Source organism: Xiphophorus hellerii, chromosome 18 (assembly GCF_003331165.1).
Source record: "Xiphophorus hellerii strain 12219 chromosome 18, Xiphophorus_hellerii-4.1, whole genome shotgun sequence".
Classification (NCBI taxonomy): Eukaryota; Metazoa; Chordata; class Actinopteri; order Cyprinodontiformes; family Poeciliidae; genus Xiphophorus; species Xiphophorus hellerii.
This window is the reverse complement of record NC_045689.1, coordinates 11,282,487-11,301,371: the sequence shown is the minus strand read 5'-3', so window position 1 is coordinate 11,301,371 and position 18,885 is coordinate 11,282,487. Positions and strand designations below refer to the sequence as shown.

The 18,885-nt window shown below is 37.5% G+C and overlaps 1 protein-coding gene across 1 annotated transcript in view; it reads left to right on the top strand.

Annotated features, from left to right (window-relative positions):
* The window catches only part of LOC116707966 (chloride channel protein 2-like), an 82,518-nt gene that overhangs the window by 28,486 nt on the left and 35,147 nt on the right, over window positions 1-18,885 (top strand). Inside the window, exons 7-12 of the mRNA XM_032545672.1 lie at window positions 128-206; window positions 779-904; window positions 2,111-2,195; window positions 5,019-5,120; window positions 5,947-6,031; window positions 8,645-8,800. Coding sequence (XP_032401563.1) covers window positions 128-206; window positions 779-904; window positions 2,111-2,195; window positions 5,019-5,120; window positions 5,947-6,031; window positions 8,645-8,800 — 633 coding nt within the window. The remainder of the gene's footprint in view (window positions 1-127; window positions 207-778; window positions 905-2,110; window positions 2,196-5,018; window positions 5,121-5,946; window positions 6,032-8,644; window positions 8,801-18,885) is intronic.

The following is an 18,885-nucleotide window of genomic DNA, read 5'->3' as shown; positions in this document are numbered from 1 at the left end:
ATAATCCTTAAATGCTTGTAAATACTAACTTTGCTTGAAGTCGATTGTCTAAATTTACATCTCATCTCCCATGTCATTAGTTTTTTTTTTATTTTTATAAATTTATCATTTGGTACCTGTGTTTCAGAATGAGTCGAGGAAGACTGAAATGCTGGTGGCAGCCTGTGCGGTGGGACTGGCCTGCTGCTTTGCTGCCCCTGTAGGAGGTGAGTTTGCAGGACAAATTAATTGTTTTGCTTACTGTAAGTTTGATTGAATTAGTCCAACTAATTCTAAAGTCATTTTAAAAACAACTGTTGGCCATAGTGCATAAAAATAAAGGTTAAGTATGATACCATAACCTGAAATGATCAAAGCACAACTAATAAGAAAAAGGGAAGACGATGATGAGAAGTAGTGGCCATCATTCCAATTACATTAAAGGAATTAAAATAGCTGTGATGAAATGTATTTCAATAGCAGATCAGATTTTCAAGGCTGGTGTAAGATATACTTAATTTCAAAGTTTTAATTTGAACCAACTTTTGTATCAGTTAAAATCACTGTGAAATATTTTACCCAAGTCTTTGATCTAATATTCTTCAGAAAACATTGAGCTACCTTGTCCAACATACGAGATCTGGGGGGACTTGCTCAAAGAAGCAGTTTTCACATCACTCACCATATTGCGTTGTTTAACCATCACACATTTAAACAGCTCTCTTCTAATCCCACAATGTTCTAAGATATGTCTGTAGGAAAAATATGTCACAATTTACTATTCTGCCTTTTGTTGCAGGTGTGTTGTTCAGTATTGAAGTAACTGTCACATTCTTTGCTGTGCGGAACTACTGGAGAGGGTTCTTGGCAGCTACTATCAGTGCCTTCATCTTCAGATTGATGCCTGTCTGGAACAGAGACCAAGGTAACGTCATTGTGCTCAGATTATATCAGGCTGTTAACCAACCACCTAAACAGCTCAGCAGTTTAGTGCTGTACCTATTGTATCGCACATCTTCACTAATCAGAGCAAAACACCATCTGCTAAACTTCAAAAATGTTAAATTGTTAAAAGAATGTTTGTCCGACTATTAAAAATTAGTGTGAATATAAAAGATTGTAAGAAGTTTAACCTGAATATGATGTTACTGAAGTTTACTTTACCACAATTTTAAAAATTTTATGTTAAGTATATTTTACCTATTATTTATTAGTTTGGAGACAAATTTTTAGGTCCTTTGAGGTCCAGCTACAACAAATTACAACAAACTTATCATATTTCAGCAAAATGAAATACGATAAAACATTTTCAAACACACGCTATGTTTTATTCTTTTATTGTATAAAAAAATATATCTGACTACTTTTAAAGGGTTTAGATGCAGTCTTACATGACACTGCATTTGATTATTTTTTTTTTTTGCACCACTGTTAGTACCCTTCTACGCATTCAGACTTTTAAAGTAACTTTTTTCTCAAATTGCTACAGAATTTTAAATCAATAACTATGGGAGTTTCACTCCAGCATCATAAATACTGGCAGCTACAATCTTAAGCTGTTGAACACCGTTTGGAATAATATTCTCAGCTTGTATAATTATCCTCTAATGAATAATAAGTAACTTATCAAACAGGAAGAAGAGCCTGAACTGTATGACTCAATACTTTTGTCTGAATCCACTCTTTGTATTATGGTATATACATCATTAGCTTTATGAGAAGTTAACATTTCCTGTTGGTGGTATTGACATCTGAATTCAGCGGAATATGAGAAACTCAGGTGGCAGATTGAAATGTATTACCACTGTACAGGAAAAAGAATTAGTTTGCAGAGCTGCCCTGCCAACTCACCAAGCTGCAGGTCCCCAGTGATCTGTTAGCTACTACCATTTATTTCCCACACCTAATTTTCTCTAGCCATCTGTCTACTGTGTGCTGGCAGGAGTTCTGGTCTGCAGGGCAAGGTTGCTTTTTGTAATTAGAAACAAAGCATGAACTGTAGTTGTACCTGCACAGAGAACTGAAACACCTACAATTAAAACCTTCAATTTAGACCTCACATTACCAATTTTGTGTGTTTTGTTGTGGCTTGTTCTATTTTCTAACTTTCTGGATGTTTCTGTTTATTCAGAGACCATCACGGCACTTTTACAAACCAGTTTCCGTTTGCATCTTCCCTTTAACCTTAAGGAGCTTCCTGCCTTCGCTGTCCTTGGGTGAGTTTTCCCCCAGGTCAGAGGTCATTAACCTGTGGCTCTCTGGATCTTCCACAATGACTCTTAATAACATTTAAAAATACATAACAAATGTAGGTTTTAGGAGTTTTACAGTTTTTTCATAACTACAATTTTTTTTAATAATTGCATAAAACCTACACATTTGTTGAAATATTTGTTCAATATTTAATTTAATATTTAATATTGATAATTAAGATTTAATTAATATTTGTTCAACAAAATATTTCTTTTTAAAATATTTATAACATAAATATCAACAACCCGTAGAGGAAACTGTATCCATTCTCTTTCTGCAAAGGTTTGAGGATTTTCTTTATGTTAAAACTTAGAAATCGAAATCGAAAATATCTAGTAGATATTTATCAAAACTAGATAACCTTTGCAACTCTAAATGTGTGTTTTCTAGCTTGTCTGTGGGCAAAATGGCTCTTTTGATTGTAAAGGTTGCAGTCTCCTGCTCTAGGTTGTCTACAACTTGCAATCAGTGATTACTGATAGACTTAAGGGCAAAGCAGACCGACAGCATCACACATTCTGGAAGAACAAAAAACACAAATGCCATTGCCTGTAGCTGCTCTTTTTCTGCACTTGGATAGTAGTTAAAAATAACCAAAAGATTTTTTTCGCTCATAATTGGTAAGCAGACGTTAGGAAAATGGTGGAATTATCACTCAGGTTCTAAAGAGTTGTTTCCTGTGAACCATATCATTGTTTGATTGAGGTGTGATGAAGCAGAAAACTGTAAAAGTTGCAGAATACCATCCCTTGAAGAATGGAGTTTGACAATCTAGATAAAAAAAAAAAGTTGTTCAACACAAATTGTACCTAGTCATTTACAGCAAAAGATCCATTTTTAAACCATAAAGGTGCAGAAGGTAGCAAATCAACAAAAACGCATGTTTTCTTAAGTTATGACAGGTGAACCCATTTATAATGGCAGAATCTTGACTTGCTGTAGCATTTGGAGGGTGTTTCCTCAGGGTGGCCTGCATAAGTCTCCTGACATGGATAATTCAGCCCTGTTCAGCAGCTGCCTGTTCTCTGAGGGATGTCCTATTTTATTCTGTCATAGCTTCAGGGCTTTTCCTGGCTGTGAATGATACAGAGAGCTCTGGAAAAAAAGGAAAAGTTGGTGCAGAGATGGGAGGGATGCTCTCATTTTTTCCTCTTCCTTCCATCTGTTTTTCAGAGTGAAAGACTGCCGTTTTTGAATTAGCTGTTAATGTGCTGCTGCAGAAAATGACTTATTGTACAGATTTTACTCTCACTCTGATGCTTTTTGGTCTAAATATTCTTTCCAGCCTGGACATCAACAAGGCCAATGGGAATGCTTAGCCTTAGTTTCACTTTGTTGCTCTCTGTGCCAACATGTGTGTGGAACAGAGTGCTTATCCATCCATCTCCCCTCACTAGGATCCATGTAGCAGGGAAAGTTGGTCATTGTTTCAGTCAACTAGGCCAGGACCGGTTTGTGCTGCGCTGCATGCTGCCAAGGGCAAGTCTTTGAAGAGTTGCTTCCTATCCCACTTGCTGTTTGTTACACCTTCAGGCATCAGAAGTAGCTCGCTTGGTGAAACTCGACCTCATTACTGCACAGAACAACATACATATGGAGATGGATGCACCCAGTGATGAGCTTTAATGTAGCTCTTATTTGAACTTAATAGAGGAGAGCATTTTCCCAACAGACTGTTTGTTTTTTGAGAAGCTTTGAGGTTTCCAAGAGAGAATGAACTGAATGTAGTCCTGAGTAGTTTGTGTGTACAATGACCTCATTTAGTGAAATGCAAATCTGAGAAGTTCTTAAAAGGTTGAGGTGAACGTAGCATCTTATGAGCTCTTCCTCAGCTTTTTCTCTTCCTCTGATCCAGTAAGATATTTGTTGCATGTTCTCCTCCGAGCCTTCTTTGTAAGAATCTCTGTGGAATTTTGTTTCAATAAAAATAAGTAATAACACAGATTAGGGAGAGCTTTACCACCATTAACTCCATTTACCATCAACTCCACCATTACCTAACACCTCCTCGATCAGCTCCTCATGAGGCCTAGCACAAATTTTGGCCAAAACTAGAATTAGACCAACAAAAATCATTGCTTATTTTTGAGGAAAAAAAGGAAACCAAAAGCATACCTGCTGTTTTCTTTATGCCTCATCAGGGTGTTAAAGACTACCTCATCACCCTGGTCATTATTTATTCAAACGTATTTGATGGAATTAATAACGCAGCAAGTCTTATATACACACGCACTCACTTATTTCCTGTTTCTTTCTCTTCTTCTGGCTTCCATAAAGAGGTCTCCCACAGAGCTTTTAAATGTGTACTTATATAAACCTCTCCTTTGGCTTTTCTCCAACTCCCCCACACTTCCTCAGTTGACAGCGCGCTCCGTCTGTCTCACTCTTAGCTTTAGTCTCTTGGTTTTAATTCCAGCAATTTTCTTCATCCATTTCGTCTTTGTTCTATTATTCTTCTCTCGTTCTTTTCTGTATTTACATTAATGCTGCTCCGCCACATCATCTCCCTCCCTGACCAGTACTTGTTTTATGGCTTCACTGAATCACATTTGCACTTACTCCTGACACCCGCCTCCAGTGCATTAGAGCCTCATTACATTCCTATTGTTTTTATTGTGGCCAAATGCACTGAGAGCAACGTATGGAGGTGGTGCAGAAGACTTGATGCGTTGCTTTGTTTACTCTTGAACTAATTTATTCCATTTAGTTTCACTTTGATCATGCAGAGTGCTTCATCACACCGCATAGGGAAAACAGGACTAACTGCCCTGTTTCTCTGTCTGCAGTATTGCCAGTGGATTAATTGGTGCTTTGTTCGTCTACCTGAATCGACTGATTGTCCAGTTCATCAAGAAACAAAATACCTTCAACAAATTCCTCATGAAGAAGTGAGTACATGTGAAGTATTTGACAGATGTCTCAGGAGAAACATGCACCCTGCTCCCAGCTTCAATTTTTCTGCATCGTTTCATATGAGTCACATACTAAGATGTGTTTGTGGGCTCTGTGCATGTATACAGTAGTAGTAGTCTGCTGTATTTTGAGAAGTTCAAAAAAGAAGAAATGGTAAAATCAACCCAAAGAGTTTTTTTTTTTTTTTTTTGAATAAGCATCTTTTAAGCCAAGCCTGATGAGAAATCAACTCCTTCAACCCAACAGGAAACTCAGTTGCTTTTGTACTATTAACAAATCATAGAAACAGTATGCAGGACTCAAACAATAACAATAATTTGCACTTTCCATTACATGAAGTCACAGACTAATGGCAACTGGAAAACATTTTGTAAAACAGTTTTAAAGTGGCATTTCAAGATCACACCCCTGAAAACCTGTTTTGTGGTACTTTATTATGATACAATAAAAAAAGGTTTTTAAATACATATTTTTCCAAGCTTTTTGTATTTCCGTGAAAATTGTGAAGGCATGAACAAACACAAATTGTATTACCTGTTTATTCACTTCGACACATTCTGGGCTGTTCATTTAAAGCCATCAGTAACAGCTAAACATACATTTCTTGATAATCATTGAACATTTTAAATTTGTGTGGTAACTAACCGCTGTGATGATGATGATGACCTCAAGGGTTGCTTTTTTCACCATGACTGCTTATTGAACTTACAGCATGTTTACTCTTCAATACGTGATGAAGTGCAAATATGAAAAGAATTAATTTTTATAAATTTGTTTTCTTTTTACCTCTTACTCTTTCAGCCGACTGCTGTATCCAGCACTGGTCACTTTACTGGTTTCAACACTGACATTTCCACCTGGATTTGGGCAGTTTATGGCTGGAAAGGTATGGTTCCAACATCTTTCAAAAGTTATGACGGAAATAATACTCTTTTGCATGAACTGCATTGCGTTGCAGGTTTTGACCTCAAATCTTTGCCTGTTTTGTTCACCGAAACACAATTCAGACATGCATTTCTTCATAGTAAATGTCACTCTAATGATTTACACCTACTAAAGGAAAACCAGAAGGATTGGGATGAATTCAAGGTTATCTGGTACCTCTGATGATCAGCAGTGATCACATAAATAATTTCTAATTTTACTTTGCTGGAATTTGGAGAATAGTGACCAGTGAGCTGAAGTGGTAGCATCATGAGTAGAGTGATGTGTAGCAGACAGTTTCCAGAGCATTCAGCAGTTAATCCAAACAGTGAATGAAGATCAAATGAAATAGAGAGCGCCTCATGGATGCATTACAAAGCTTAACCAGCACTTGCAGGAGGTTATCAGGCGTCACATTATGGATATGCCTGATTCATATTGTGCAGTTACTTTGTGGTTCAGTGTTGGAAAGATCATGTATGAAAAATAGGCCAAATAGGACTTTAATGGTTTCTTTTTCAGCTTTTTCCACTATGGCTGAATGGTTAGAAACATGTGATATTTTGTATTTAAAGTTAGTTAAAAGAGAGCTGTATTTTCTGGAGGCATCCCAGCAGATCCTCCAGACTGCTACAACAGACTTTGGTGGTTCTTTGGTTGGTCTGTACCGATAAGGAGCCATATGCTAAAGGCTGTAAGAATATACTCTGTATACAGCTAGAGATTGATAGATATTATTGTAGCAGACAGGTTCAAATTGTCCAATAACCAAAAAACAATTTTATTTATTTATTTATTTATTTTAAGACTCTGGTCATAATAGCTTATAGGGATATAAATGTGCCTGTGAGTGCTAGTGACTCATCAGTGTACACTGGAGACATGGACGAGCATATTGTCCTTTTGCTCCAGGGATGACTCATGAGCATGTGTTGTGCCTTCTCCGATTTTATCCCCTTCATCCGGTTAATAATTGGAATTAGAAAAGGAATAAACTGTCCATCCTTTGTACACTCAATACACACATACAGATTGACTCCCTCTCTTTGCCTTGGCTCCAAATAATAAAGTGTTGAAGACTTCTGAAGCTCTGCCCATGCTGGCTTACTCCTCTTAAAGCTCCTCTCTTTGGAGTACCCACTCAGAAATTTGTATCTGTGGTCCCTTTGTCTTCCCGGCACACTCTTCATCATCATCTCTGCCAGTGGGAACTTTATCTCCAACGCTGTCTGCAGCTGATGTGACTTTTGTACGGCTGCAGATGATTTTGTCACAGCATAATCCCTGACGGATATTGTAAAACTTAAATCTCTGGTGACATTTTGTAAAACCTTGAGCTCATCATCTTTTCCTGTGCTCACATTCAGAGGATGCCTTTCCATTAAAACCTGCTGTGAATCTAACCCCAGAACCTCAGTTTTTCTAAATTCTTCAGTAAGATGTGTTTTAGTTGTGCTCTAGATCACAATTGTCACATTAACAATGATGGATAGCTGTAAACAAGCAGGTGTGAGCATGAGTAAAAAGCCAATACAACAGCAAGTAAATGAAAATCATCCCAAATTCAACTTGAAAGACCCTGCTAACACTTTGTACTTTGAGTTTGTTCTGAGCCCTGGAGGAGACATTTGAGGCAAAAAAGGTACTTTTAAGGTCCCACAAAAGTTCTCTTTTTGCAAGATTGTCTCTTTGTAGATTAACTAGAGAATTTTTGCCAGAAACATTTGACATCTATAGGGGTTAAATATTAAGAAATAATGTGAGGATATCAGTGGCAGTCAGAATTTCTCTCCAGGTACAACAATCTCTTTTGTTTGTCCCGAAAGAAAGATGTGTGCCAACAATAAGTGTAGTTGTTTAGTTCAGAGAAAGTGAAACTAGTTCATTGTGGCACCATGCTTCCCTGTAACCAGACTTTTCCACATAGCTGGCAGATGGACTGTCTGACATTCTTCCTCTTGAAGTCAATCCATCTCTGCACAAGAGACAGAAATCTCTGTGGAGTTTGACACAAGCGCAACAGAAGATCACAAAGCTGTTAAGAGTTCAAACAACTTTGTCTGGTTGTTTTGTATGTTGCTATGTACAAGTGGACATAGCAACTTGTATACTTCCAGGGACTGAATAGTATGTTTTCTGTCTTCCCATGTTTGCTAGTAACATGACCTATCTGTGTCTAAATGTTAGGAAATAAAGAGGGTTCTTACACAGTCTTGAAAAGTCTGGGTAAATATGGAATATTTCAGGTCTGGATAAATATTAGATAAACACAATTTTATATAAAAATAGTTTAATTGTCTAGACTTGGTTACCTTCTCCATGTTACGAGAGACATAATTCTAACAGTATTTTTTGTCCTGATATATAAATGACAGGCTTCATTTTTAATTTGCCACATCACAATTTCAATTTAACAATTTACTCATCAGTATTTTAGTTTTTGATTTACAAACTGAATACACACTATTTAATAGTCCAAAAACCTACATAATTTGTAATTATATTGCAAACAATTGATGCAAAAAGTGCTGCTACCTGCTTCTGACTTGTAATTATTATTTCCTGTGATTTGTAGTTGAGTCAGGAGGAGTCTCTGAGGACTTTATTTGACAACCGGACGTGGACAAAGCAGGGAATTGCTGAGGAATTTGACTACCTTGGAACTGCCCAAGCCTGGATACACCCACAAGTCAGCGTCTTCGTCACACTGGTCCTCTTCGTCATCATGAAGGTAGGAACAAAGTTGAGAAAGCTTTACAATGGTGGTATCACACTTCTGTAGAGGACTCTGCTGAAAGCGACAACCCTAAAGCCGTCTTCACTGCGGCTGAAACTCTCATGTTGAAGCTTGGAAGCTGTAATTTCTGAGAAAATATTATTAGCAACAGATTCCGTACATGTGAGGCCGATTCTGTGCAAAACAACCTTTCATTGATGGGAACTATGGTTGGCACAAGAAGAGAATGAATTAAGGCCATTTATCTGTTTTCTTTAGGTTAACAGCAGTACTCACTTCAAAGCCAATTCATAATTGATATCAGTTTGCTTAGAAATCATGAGGTTTATATTGTTGGAAAATATCAATTTACATTCATATTAGTAATGTGTGAGTATATTAGTAAATGACCTTAACAAAGACATTCAGGACACGTCAACATTAGTTATTCTCCTGGTTCCTTAATATGCTTTTAATGTTTTAATATTGAATGATTGGTGTTTCAGCTGCCCTCTGCACAGCTATTACACTCAGGCAGTCTTCTGGTATTTGGAAATACCAGAGGAGTGTGCATTTTTGCTAGTTTTGCAGAGAGAAATGGGAGTTGTTATTACCTGTGGTTGCCACAGTTGTATAATTACAGACTACATAACAGTAGGTATCGGCAGAAGGTTTTCATCTGGGACTTTCCGTTGATCATTTAAAGCTTCTGTAAGTAGGACCCCAATTCCATATCTGGGATTGGATTGGGAGATCCCTGCTGTGAAACCTTTTGAATCAATAATTTTTCTAAGAGCATTTTTTGCCATACATTTCATAAGCAGCTGTCATGCTCTATGTTGTCTCTCAACTGTAAGAGCTGAAAAAGTATCTGCTTATTGAAAGCAGCGGAATAACAACTTACTGTCTGTCTCTGTGCAATTTGAATTGAACTCATTTGTGCCTTATGCTCAGCTGGGGAGCAGAATAGCAGCAACTCTTCTCTGCTGTTGTCGTAACATCATTGCAGTCTTCGATTATCCCACAGCGCTGATGACAGAGCTCACCGGTGACGGGCGATGAGACAGATAGGAGAGATGTAAGGAGCTGCAACATTCAGTAGATTATCACTGTCAGCTATCACCTCAGCTGCACAACTCTGGAAAGGTTAGAAAGTCTGAATACTTGAGGTACAGAATGTAAAAAAACATTTTTGGATCTAAGAAGTTTGCTCAAGTAAGGGGAGTTAAAGGATCAACACTTTGACTCCTTTAGATTTTAGTGAGTTGGAAAGGAGAGACTAAAAATATTAACAAACCAGTCCGATGTACTTTGTGAGAAAAAAAGTAAATAGGACCACCTATAGTACTTTTGCTTACCTTCCATTGTCCTATTTCCCTTATACTCTGTTAGAAACTTTGTTATAAAGGCAAAACAAACATACTGTAAGTTTAAGCCACATGTCACACGGCCCTTATCTGTGAAAATGCTTATGCTTGTCCCCCAATTAGATTTTTTGCTGCTGTTAAGAAGTACACGTTCTATGATCAATAGCAAATGACATGGATATAATGTCATCCATCACATGGACACAACCCTACATGTGAGTTTGTGTTCTGAATTTCACCCAGCAAAGTACTCACAGAAAGTAGTGTAGATGTGTGTGAGTGTAGAAACAAAGAGAGAGCGGGGCTATGAGTGTTCATGTGGTTCATGTTCGGGTGACTAAAAACAGGATTTGAATCATTGTATCTACAAACACAGAAGCAAGTTTATTATAAGCTCTTAAAACTAAACTAGTGGTCGAACAAATATGTTCTTTTTCTATTGCCAATAGTTTTTTGTTTTTTTTAAATCCTGGTGACTACCAATGTTTTAGGCCAATAATGTTTATTATATTTCACTTTTATGATTTTCTGTTTCTTACTTCTCCTTTACCCAGCTGGCTGAAGTGAGCTAATTCAAACAGTAGCTTATTTTTCCTTCTGTAATTCCAGTTGTGCAGTGGTGCAGATATTTAAAGATTAGCATTTTAGCACCTTCTGTTCTTGAAAGACTTCAGTCAGTGAATTTGATCACCCAGAATAAGTTTACTTTATTTTTAAAGTATATTTGCATGTAAATTGGACATTTTCCTCTTAGAATTATTTTATCCTTTTTATAACCAACCTCTTAGATGTAATCAGTAATTGAAACAGATTCGCTAACATCCTTTATAACATACAGCAGACGAAGCCTGCACAAGAGCGTGTACAAACAGTCCGTACACAAAGGCAACGTGTGTGGCGAGGTTGCAAACAAGTTTTCCTGTCGCTCTGCCAGTGATACACACATGCATAACATGTAACAGCTTGTGTCAGTGTGTGCATAAAACTGTGTGTGTCACCATTCTTGGAGAAGTAACATTTTTTTAAAGAAGTTAGCACACAGTCTAATAACCACTGTCCTCTGGGGTCCAACTGCAGCTCTGTGTCGGTCCGAAGGGCGCTGTGTTAACGCAGTGGCAGCAGCAACTGTTTGCATAAATGCGTGCACTAACACTGATTAGTGACACTGTAAACAAATTCAATTATTCCAGCACTCCATATATGATCCAAAAACATTTAGACATGGTACTACATGGTAATATAAAAACAGAGGAAAACTGTAAAGGGGCAAATCATTTTCATGGCAGAATTTTAAAGGTTTTTGTTGGATGTAACAATAGATAAATGATTATCCCCTTTGTAGCTCCTGCTGAGCACAATGTCCAGGAAAATGAGGATAAAACCACACAGTGAAGTGGATATGTGACATTTGCTGAAGGCTCTGCTGTCAAAGTTATGTAAGCAGAGACGCGGATGATGTGATGGCACTGCAGTAACTGTTTTACTGCAACTGTTTCTTAGTGTTATAAGAAATGTCTTGAACGGTGTTCTGTCTGTTCAACTTAGAATGAGAATTGCAAGCAGTGGGTTTGAATTATTTTAATAAGGCAAGTTTAATTAAGCCAACGTTTAATAACATGTTCAATAACAGGTCCCCTTTTCTGTCCAGTCCTCCGTTTGTCCTTTAGTGAAATATTTGACATGTTCGGATTTCTGACCCACATGCAGAATAAACAAGTCCAAGTTAAGGAATAGGTTTTATTTTCAGAAGAACAAGCAACAATTGACAGGTTCTCTTGATCTTTCTGGGGAGTGGTTAGTGTCACGCGATCGGTGGCGCTTGGAACGAGAGTTGGGTTACTGGTGGTCTGAAATGAGTTGATCAGAGATGCAATATGAAACAGCTTACTTTAGAATGGTTCTGGTGAAGTGTGGGAGAAAGGTGCCCCACATATTAAGGAGGCAATTCAGCCTGTAATTCATTTGTGTTGAAGCATGGACAACATCTATCATTCCACTTCATTTTATCCCTGGCTGTATGTTAAGAGTTGTTCTCAGCCTGGAAGTTGTTAGTCAGGAAGACTTTAGTCTTCCCCTGTGAAATATTTCTGGAAGCACCACTGCAAAGGATATGATGTATAAAACACCACCTGAACAAACCTTGTTGAGCAGTTGAGCATGTATTTGTTGCCATGCTCTGACTAATGTCCTCTCTCTATCTCTATCACCCTGACTCGACATGCAAAGCGAGGCTGTAATGGCTCGGTCTAATTACAGCCTTTGGTTTTGCTGGGTTCAGCCTGGTGATTTTCAAAGACGAGATTGCTCTCACTCCCGCTTCTTCTCTATAATGACTGGTTCTTTTATTCAGCCTGGCAGCCATCTTGTCTTGATGCTCCCTTTTTCATGCTGAAACTTATGAAACACTCAGTTTCCAGTGATGAATAGAAAAGGTGTGTGCACAGTTCTGCATCAGCTTCAGCTCTGCTAACAACTAGCAACTTGCCCTGATTAAGCTGTGACAGTGAAATGTTAGCACTTACTGTGAAGATGCTAGCTTCAGCACAGCTCATTGGTTAGCTGCTTTGTGCACTCTCAAAGCTGCTAACCAATTTGCCATTGTTAATAATTTGATGTTATTTTTAGTCTTGTGCTGTTATGAGCTCTCAGGGTGAAACGGGCATACATATTAATGCAGGTGTGGGTCCTCTGCTGTCTGTCTGAAAACAGCAGTGTGTGTGCCTTATAGTGTCACAGAGCTGACTGGACTGTAATTGGAGTGGGAATCGAGGAGGGGCTCCTGGGAAGAAGCACTGTCCTCTGAAAATGGTATACACACAGGATCATACAGCGCTTCCAGCTGATTGAGTATAAATGTCCTCCATGGTCTGTCATAACTGATACCATTGACATTTGTACCCTTTAGTTCTTGATAACTCAAGTACTCTTACAGTTTTTGTGGTCACTTTTTTTTTACTTGAATAATAAAATGAAAATCCACATCCTAATTAAATGAAAGAGGATATGTGTTTTCCTGTCTCATTTTCAGATTGCTTTAAGTTGCCCTTAACCAATGTAAATGCTGTCCAACTAACACACAGCAATTCATATAAAATACTATTTCTTTATAAGACTTATCCGATCTGGCCCAAACACAAGGAAAGTTATTACTTTATATCAGAGTCACAGTGTAACCTTACGCTTGACAAAGTAGTACCAACCAAAATACAGCAGTGGCCATGATTGTACAACAAACACATTTATTAAAACCTAGATCATTCTCCAATCTCTAGTGTTGTTCATTTACTTCAAAAGCATTCAGTTAATTTGAGCTACATCTGGTGCAATGTTCTTAGATAAAAATCTGTTGGTTTTACTAAATGAGTTATTTGGAAACAATATTTGTTGAAGAGCTGTACTGATTTATTCCATCTATAAAGTATCAATTCTTTCAATATAAAAAATCTGTTTTTGTAATGGTAAATGTTAATTATAGTACTTAGCAATGGCCTTTTCTGCAGTCTGAGAAGAAATGTAAGTTTTCCCTCCTTCACATTCCTAATTAGTATATAGATATAATGCTTTCTTTATGTATTTTCAGTGCATGTAGGAGAAGATCCTACTTCAATAAATTTGAATAAATTTGCAACACATTATGTAGCTTTGATGTTAAATACATGTTTCATCAAATTATAGTGAAAAACATAAAGTGAAATGACTAGCGTCTAAAACACATACAACCAGAGTGAGGATTTTATAATTGCACTTGTCATTGAGGTCAAAACAAATATAGGCAATTTTCCCAGCCTAATCAGCCTTATTAAGTTAAATACAGAATGTAGTTGGTCTCATTATTTTTAAAACATAATGTCTGTTGGAGGGGAAAAAAGTACAGACCTCATTTCAAACATGCCCTGTCACTAATGACACATAATAGTTAAGCTGTTTCATAACCACTTTGATATTAAAATAATTATGTGTGTAACATATAGCTGTTCTTGTCCAACAGCTTGAAATGGGGTATATTAAGGTATTTGAGGGAACACAAAACTGGTATTAAAAATTCTGTCTTACCAAGAGGCTAATTGGGGAGACCTTTAATGTATTTCAGGGGCTTTGGTTTTATCAGTGTGTTTTACCCACAATGCATTAGTTCAAACACTGAGTTATTTTGAGAATATGTTACCCAAGTGGCTGAAAAGGAACCACAATGGCTTTATTTTTCATTAGCACCCATTTGTAGCCATTACTTGTTCTGTTGCTTGACATGACCTTAGCATATTATTATCATGTTTGGGATTAAAGTACAAATTCAATCTTAGTCACACTTCCTCGGGCACAGATTGCCTTGATTAAGGTAGAAATGTCTGCTTAAAATGAAGTTTTGCACACAACAACTTATTGAGAGGCTTTATGCAGATACATAAAGACTGATAGAAACAATAATAGAAACATTAGCACTAATGAGAGTGTCACAAACATGGTCATTTTTAAAAAATAATCCAGTGTTTTATCTAGAAGTGTAAAATGTGTGCAAATAGTTTCTTTTCTTTTCTGTGGCTATAGTGGCTGCTAAAAAAGATGAAATTACACCTTTATTAGCTTTGCACAGAAGAGCCACTATTGGCCTGCTGGCTGCTTAAATCTAACTTTGCATTCCTGTCCAGACTTTGCCAACAACTTCTGAAAATGTAATATCCGTTTTTGAATTGAACTGAATACAATAACTACTTCCTCTCCCTCGAAAATAGTATAAGCCTGAAGCAGCTCTATAAATAATATGTCTTATTAAAGCCACCTTCAAAATTCATGCGGTTCATTAAGAATATTCTAAATGGATTTTAATTTCGGATTCCTTCTGTGTTTTCTGGCTGCTCCTTGAAGGTTTTAAAACATCAAAGCTTTTCATGCTGTAGAGTTATTTTCTTGTTCTAAAGCCTTGGCTTACTGAAGTCTCCATTCAGTTTGTGGTTGGAAGTCCTCATAATTATGTCTGATGGCCGTGGACCTCTTCTGTGAGACATACAGTGAGTCGATTAAATCAGATTAAATGAAAAATTAATGATTCCTCTGGGGGAGTGAGTCATTTCTGCTGCATAAGATTTGTTACAGTAATAGTTAGGAAACGTAATTGAGTGTAGCATTAGTCCTGGCAGGACAAATAGTCGTGCTTAACCCACATATGATCAGCTGATTTTAAAACAAATCTTGATATTTCAAGATTTATTTAGCCTTCCCTTCATGTGAGTTGGTTAGTCCCATGACAAATGTTCTACATGTACTGATGCTTCTGCAGGTACGTGATGCTCATTTTAGGGAAAATACGCGTTTCAATGTAGACGTCATTGTGCTGTTGATTCTTGATCAAAATCAATGCCAATCAAACAGCATCAAATCCTCAAAATCAGCTTTTTCAGGTTGTCACCTCAGATCTTTGTAAACAGCTATAATGAACGGGTCTTCCACTGCAATCATAAAACAGGGGAAGCAGGAAACAGGTTATTGAATCCTGGAGACCAGGTCAGATTATGTTGCTCTCAAAGTCAATGTTATTGTAAGACAATGTCATGCCTAGAAATTGACTGCAAACCCAACTTCCACTCGTGACTGCACCCATTCAGCACAAAAACTTTTCCAACTGCTACTCTCTAGTTTACGGTACAGGAGCCGGCCAGCACACACACAAAGACTCAAAGATGAGCATTATCCACAAACTGTCACTAAACTCTGTTGCTATATGGTTAACTCTCAAAAAATTCTGCACTAAGACACATTTGTGTCACTTATGTCTATAACTGCTGCACCTTATGACTATCATGTACTGTATGTCACTACCTTACTATCTTAACTCATCTCAACGTGAATACAATAATCGTCTAAGCCATATTATCATCTGTGAAATATTATGAAATACTGCCTGTACTTATTTTTTTTTACTTCCATTCCATGCTAGTACTACTTTATTTTATAGCCATTTGAACAGTTCTTCTCATTCAAAGCATTTCATTGCATTGTTGACTTTCTTATTGATTGAAGAATAATCAATAAGATTATTCTTTAATCAATAGAGCCAACTATTTTAAATAGAAGCAGCTTCTACTGTTTGTTCAGACTGCGAGAGGCTGAGAGACAGAGTTGAGGTAATTTTTTCTTTAAATATTGTTCTAATATCTTCATATATCTTAAAGAAAGTTCCCCCTTGACAACATATTTGCTTAAAAACAGTACACATATGACAGACATGGTGCTGCTCTGTCAGTATGTTAGCTTTAAGCTAAACATGATTTATAAACATGAAGGTTTCTAGACCAAACCTTCAGTGGAGGAGTTTTAACCACCAATAGCCTTCAATCTGTAACATGACATGGCTATAGTAAGGGTACTTTTTCCATCAGTGACTTATTAAAAATACATGGAAGGACATTAACAGCCTACAGGGATCTTTTCATTAGTTTATCTCGGATGTAACCCTGAGCCACAGGGGATTTGTAGGCCACTGTAACTTTACAGACGTCAGAGTGGTTGCCATGGTAAGGACTGCTGTCCTATGGGGATGGAAACGACATAGCCGGCAGCATCTTGTCACGTTCACCTGTGTTTGAGTGGATGCTTCTGTGCAAACAAGCAGCTGGATCACATTACCCTGTCATCTACACCCTGCAAACGAGGTGCTCTGTAAAGAGTCGTCAGATATTTCAGCTTAATAGAGGCAGATCCCAACATTACGTTTAATATTAATACTTCTGTGCACAAGGTTTTGTGCAGATTGACACTAAAGTTTCTCTACAATGATCTGACCACTTTTGTCTTTTTTGAGACTCATGTCCCAGATGTTCAGAAAATCATTTAAAGCATGAAAATAAAATTTCCATTTAGCTCAAAAGTAGTAGTGAGTAGTAGTGTTCTGTTGGACCACAAAAAATAAATCTGTAACCCAGACTTGTCAATTTTTGTCAGTTTTTGCATTCATATGTGTACATTGTGCTTTCTGCTTTTATTCCAATGATTTTTTTCCTCCTCATCTCTCCATAGTGGTTGATATTGTCTGTTTGACATTTTTCAAAGTACTTTTCTCAGAGAGGAGGATGTTCAAATCTGTCAAATTAAATGGGACGATAAGGGATTGTTGAAAGTGGGTGACTCAGACTGTAGGTGGCAAGATAAAGTGGAGATTGACACATTACCATAAAAAATATTAATCTGACAAAAATATTTTTTGATGCACCAAAAACTTTTTTCAGGTCTCAGAAAAATTTTGTTTTTCTTTGTGTGTGTGGTTCAAGGACCACAGCAACCCACAAATAGTTGAAATCTGGTAATATTTGCATACTGTAAAAGCACCATCTGCCCCTTTTTGTTCAAATTCCAAAAATACCTTAATATGCGCAGTGAAAACCATTTTAGCATTACCACGAAAGTTAATTTCAACAGTTTTTCTAATCTCTTCTCTGCCCATCGGTCGCAAATAATATAAATGGTGCTTCTCAATTGCCTGCTTTGTAATCGCCACCCAGTAGCATGTGAAGTAACAGTGTGTTTAGGTATTTCAGCTTCCAAGCTTCAGTTTCTTTGGAATACTGCAGATCTACAATGTCATTTTTATGTTTATTATTATTATTATTATTATTATTATTATTATTATTATTATTATTATTATTATTATTTTATCTAGACTTCAAAGCTCAATAATCGCAATAATAATTGCAATAATCTCAGGGGTTTGATTATTGCATTTTTGATGATTGAAAACTAACGTTTTTGAACCATAGTAATCAGCACATTAAAGGTTAGATATGGCACACATTTAGAACTTTAATTAAAATCATCTCCTAGTGATTGTTTCAGAAAACACATTCAGCTGTTCTCAGTGTGAGTTACTTTGAATTTTACAAAAATTTTAGATGACCACATTGTCCACTCAGGCTGCACAGTGGCGCAGTTGGTAGCACTGTTGCCTTGCAGCAAGAAGGTTGGGTTTGATTCCTGGCCCGGGGTCTTTCTGCACGGAGTTTGCATGTTTTCCCTGTGCATGCATGGGTTCTCTCCGGGTACTCCGGCTTCCTCCCACAGTCCAAAAATATGACTGTTAGGTTAATTGGTCTCTCTAAATTCTCCCTAGGTGTGTGTGTGTGCATGGTTGTTTGTCCTGTTTGTCTCTGTGTTGCCCTGCGACAGACTGGCGACCTGTCCAGGGTCCCCGCCTCTCGCCCGGAACTTTAGCTGGAGATAGACAAGAGCACCCCTCCCAACGCCACTAGGGACAAGGGTGTTAGAAGATGGATGGACATTCTCCACTCAGTCTGGGTTTTTAATGCTGTCGGATAATATCAAACACCTACACAGTGACACTGTGGTGCACTTCTGTGATTCTCTCCACAGAACTCATGGCCTCAACTTTAAGTTTAAGCTTTTATTATGAGTCCAGAGATCCTTCAATACGCTCTCTTTCTCAATTGTGTTTCACTGTTTGGGTGGAAGAGCAACAATACGATGGAAAAGGGAGTCTGAAGAATCCAGCGTCTGCTATATTTTCCCCATGAGGCTCATTTAGTGTAATCAAATGTTTGTGAGTCTGGCAGCATGGAGCTTTGATTCTCGTCACAGAGTATGTGTTATTGTGTGTGCTGTGGGGGTGTGTGAACACCTACGCACATATGTGTGTTTGCTCGTGGTGTGAAAACGGTAGCAGTTCAGGGTTACAGCAGGAGACGCATTACGTCACCATGGCAGCCGGCCTTAATTACTACTAACTAT